The 4,656-nt window shown below is 37.2% G+C and overlaps 1 protein-coding gene across 1 annotated transcript; it reads left to right on the top strand.

Annotated features, from left to right (window-relative positions):
* The first annotated feature begins 6 nt into the window (after positions 1–6).
* LOC108949777 (transcription factor SPT20 homolog) lies at positions 7–3,931 on the top strand. The gene is made up of 9 exons (XM_018813398.1): positions 7–103; positions 205–323; positions 659–818; positions 900–1,334; positions 1,401–1,499; positions 1,557–2,314; positions 2,389–2,601; positions 2,822–2,977; positions 3,325–3,931. The coding sequence occupies exons 2-9, from the start codon at positions 306–308 to the stop codon at positions 3,457–3,459; spliced, it is 1,974 nt and encodes a 657-aa protein (XP_018668943.1). The 5' UTR covers positions 7–103; positions 205–305; the 3' UTR covers positions 3,460–3,931.
* The last annotated feature ends 725 nt before the right edge of the window (positions 3,932–4,656 follow it).

The raw sequence follows: 4,656 nt of genomic DNA, 5'->3' as shown, positions 1-4,656 counted from the left end.
CAGGTCCAATATCCAGTGCCATTATATTCCCCTTCACATTCAACATCAACAACAACAACACGACAATTGCAACCAACTGCAACTCAGTCCAACAAACCACAAGGTAAAATATCATCAACAATATATATGTTACATCTTTTAATTTAATGCAAAATATATACATTGTATTATAAATTGTTTTGAAAAATGTTTTGTTTTGTCCAGAATCTGCAGTGCAAAGCAAGCCACAATCAATAATATCTCATTCCACAACCAACACATCCTCGCATTCCAACCAACGTCCAACCAACCCTCCATATCTTCCCATGCCTCACTTCCCTCAGGTACTTTAACTTTCCATGTGTGTTTTTTTAACATTTAGCCTAGGAAGCATTCTTTTATTAGCAGGTATGGACTTAAATAATATAAATAGAAAAAGAGTCAGTCCAACGCTATAATAATAAGTTAAACAGAAAAGCTGAAAAAAAAAACGATTTCTTTAAACAAAGCAAAAACATTGTAAACAACCAAATTTCCTTTTATTGATACCATTGGATAAGGAAATCTAATTATATTTACTATAATTGTGTGTTAAACACACAAATATTTAGAGATTTTATTAAATAAGCAAATAATAAAAAATAATGACTTTCTCCTTTTTCTTTCATAAAAACCACAGCAGCCAATGGTGAATGTTCCAACCAATAGCATGGGACAACAGGTGGATGCAAAGAAGGCAGTGACCGCCTCTCCTCAAACACCAGCTAAATCTGACCCACCACAACAACATGCGTTATCTGCATACCAACTACAACCACATATGTTCTACCCCACACAAGGTATGAATGCCGTATAAAATATTACCCATCTTTAAAACGAACCGTGTAGTTCAATCTAAAATTACATTCCTTTTTTTGCAGGCTTGCAAGGAATCCCGCTGCCATATAATCCAATGCAACCGGTTCGACCTGGTATGAGCTACCCTCGCTCCCCATACTTCATGCATCCAACTCTGCTGCAGATCCCGCAAGGTTTATCCTCTTCACGTGTCCCAGTACCTGGTCACATGATGGCAACAGGGAGCACAGCTCCTTTCCCCGACATACAGAGCCATCTGCATGCAATGCAGGCAAACGCACAAGATAAATCTCACTCTATTCAACCCGCCGCCACATCCACAAGAACAAGTGCTCCAGGGAGGACTCCTACACCAAAACAAAGCTCTGCTCCTCCAACCTCTGTATCTTCCAGACCCGTAGAGAACTTTAATCCTCCTCATGATCAGAGCAGATCCCAATCATCTGTAACATCTGATCGTTCCATAGATATGGTGGCACAACACTTTCAATTATCTGGTAAAATTTATTCTTAAACAACAAATTAAATCACCATAGCATCGAATATCAATCATTTTTTATCAGGTGTCCAAATGCCGACAGGATCAAGTCACTTTCCAGGTTCTACACCACAGCCAGTCACTCATAACACCATCACATCCCAACCACGGCCAAGTTATCCAGGTAATTTATTTATAAGTTGTCATAAATCCTTCATTTTAAACAACAAATAAACTTCAGGTTATGGTGTGCAAGTGTTTCACCCTGAATCAAGTACAGCCGTTACGAGTCAACCTGGAAGTTCTCTCCAATCTCCTGCCAACATTCCTCCATCTCATCTTCATCATACTCAATATCCTCACTATGTTCCTCCGGATCAAACTCATCAACGACCTCCAACTCCAACCAGAAGACAACAACAACAACAACAACAACAACAGCAGCAACAGCAAGAGAAGTTGATGCAACAGAAGCATATGCTATTACAACAACAACAACAGATTCAAATGTTACATCAACAACAACAACAACAGCAACAACAACAACAGCAAAAGCAACAACAGCAGCAGCGTGAAAAGAAGATTCAACAAGAAAAGTTACTGCTGCATCAGAGGCAGGAGGAAGAAAAGCTACATCAACAACAACAACAACAACAACAACAACAACTTTTGCAACAGCAAAACATGCAAGAAAAACTACGACAACAACAGATTGAAAAGGAGAATCAAGAAGCCCAGCGACAACAGTATCAACAACAAATGCATCAACAACAACAACAACATTTCCAACAACAGATGCATTTAAAACAACAAGCCCATCAATCTCCACAAGCTCCGCCACTACACTGGCCTGAAGGTCATGGCAACACACAACCAAGCCAACCTCACTACATACCACCATCAACCCAACACACACAACCAGTAAAGCAAGCACCTTCTGCTAATGCTCCACCACAAGCAGATAACAAACCCCAGACTTCAGTAGACGATATTTTCACTGTGAGTATAATATTACAATAAAACTTAACTAAAATTTAACTTACATTTAAAAATAATTTAAATTGTTATTGCAGAGATACCCAGTGATATGGCAAGGAAAAATGGCGCTGAAAACCGAATCAGCTGCTGTTCAGATTCACTATATATGTGGCAACATGTTCCATGCACGTGCAGGATTGCCAAGTGATCCTGAGGAATTGGATCATGAGAAGCTTCCTGTGCTCCGGATCGTGCAGAGGATGCGACTGAATCCTTTACCACTTGAGGGAGTTAGCAAGCGAATGGAGGTATGAGATAAAAGATTATCTTTCGGATTTACAATTTTAGTGTATTTGTAAAAATCACGACAGAACAAATTATTTAATTAGAAATGGAAATACTGAAACAGGTTACCAATTTTTCATGCCCCTTGCAAACTATTACACCCCATGGTTCGCGGTGTACCCTGTAGTATGTACAACATACACCATTCTAACCAAACAGTTATTCTTATACATTGACTTATAGATGAAGGATGATTATTGCCTCTTATTTGCTGTCCCATGTGGAAGGACCACGAATGAACTAGAACACCAAACCAATCAACTTAAACAAAGTTTTATAGATTATTTGAAGCAGAAACAAGTTGCTGGGATAGTAAATACTGCGAGTAACAATCAACAAGTGAGAAGTGCTTTATGTATAGTGATATTTATTGACACCATTGTTAAGTGTTGGTCATGAATCTCAGTGCTGCCTTCGGTGTGCATGTGCTTGGGCAGGTCACTTTAAAGTTAACTTAATTGATCTCAGCATATGATGGTCACTCATGTGTTCCAAAATCTCTATTATGCAAAACATACATAAAAAATAGAGCCCCCAAATGGTTATATTATTGGTCGTTGTGTACAAGATGCATAAAGCTAACAGCAATGTTGTGCAATGAAAGTTTCTGGTTGAATATTCAATACATAGATAAATAAATTAGCTTAGTGTTACATTGAGACTAAAATATAACTTTTGTTTTAAAGGTTTATGTGCTACATGTTTTTCCGCCATGTAATTTCACCACACAGAATTTACAGCAGAGAGCTCCAGATCTTGTGGCCAACCTTGGTGATATTCAACATTTGATGATCGTTATCACAACTGCAACTGCCACCTAATGTATACTTTTTACGCCGTGTTTTATAGTCTAGTAATTATTATGCATATTTCTACTTGTCCCTTCGTGTTCCATCGCTTTTGTCATTAATTGTAAAATAATGGTCAATTTTTCGCCTTTTTGTTGAATTATTGTTGATTTTTTGTGTAGTTGGGCAACATATGGTTTCATATTTGAATTGTAGAAAGCACCAATTTATTATATGTATAAAACGTTTATACTTCTCAACAATGTCATCCAACCAATTAAAACCCACTGTGTAGAAGAAAATCTAAAAAGTTTGTTGGAAGGCGATTTCTTGCAAGTTATAATTGCAGTTTTTTTCGAAAGATTTATCAATATTGGTTTTCAATGATTATCATCTGGAATGTCTGTATTTTGTCTGAAGTTCACCCCACAGACTATCCAGATCGCATTTGTTTAAAAGGTGTTGTTGCGAATAAAATCAACTTGATGTTGTTTCTAAGTAGAAAGTGTAGTAACTAATAAAGATCTAATTTTTTACCGAGAAAATGTAAAACAGTTTAAGGGTAATTTTTTTTCGATTGTCTATTGACTTTATTAGAACATGGTTTAAATCTACGGTAAAATAGTTACACGAATACCCCAAAGTTAGTGGAAACCGTTAAATACCCCAAAGTTAAAGTGGACACGTTGAAATACCCCACTGCTCGGTGACAAATGTTACGCATGACTCAACGGATGGCTTGCTCTACTTCATAATACAACTCCCACTGGTTCCGCGAACTAACAAGGTTGCGTTTGCACAACAAGACAGGCAGCCTAGGCGGACAGGTTCGTACAGTAAACGTCTTTACCTTTTATCTTTGGTAGGGCTGATAATGCGTGTTTATGTTATTGGTTGTGTTACGTTTTAGTTAAACGTCGTGTTTTATTAAATGAGTTTGTTCATTGTTTAGTGTTTACAATATATATGGTGATTCAATTTATGAAACTTCAGCACTGGTGGATCAGACGTATCCTGTATTAAGTTCACTGCTGAAAAGTTCCTACGTTCTAAACATCAGCTATGGAGCAGGTAAATAACTATCTGGCTAGTAAGCTTTTTGGTATGTTCTTAGATAAACAGAACCTTCAAAAGAAACTCTATTAGTAGTTCACAATGATTTGTTTCAAGGGCACACTTTTAAAATTCATCCAAATCTAATTCCTTTTACAAATCCACAGGAAATTTTAG

This window comes from Ciona intestinalis, chromosome 1 (assembly GCF_000224145.3).
Source record: "Ciona intestinalis chromosome 1, KH, whole genome shotgun sequence".
NCBI lineage: Eukaryota > Metazoa > Chordata > Ascidiacea > Phlebobranchia > Cionidae > Ciona > Ciona intestinalis.
Note: the sequence above shows the minus strand (reverse complement) of the source record. Positions and strands in the feature narration are given on the sequence as shown.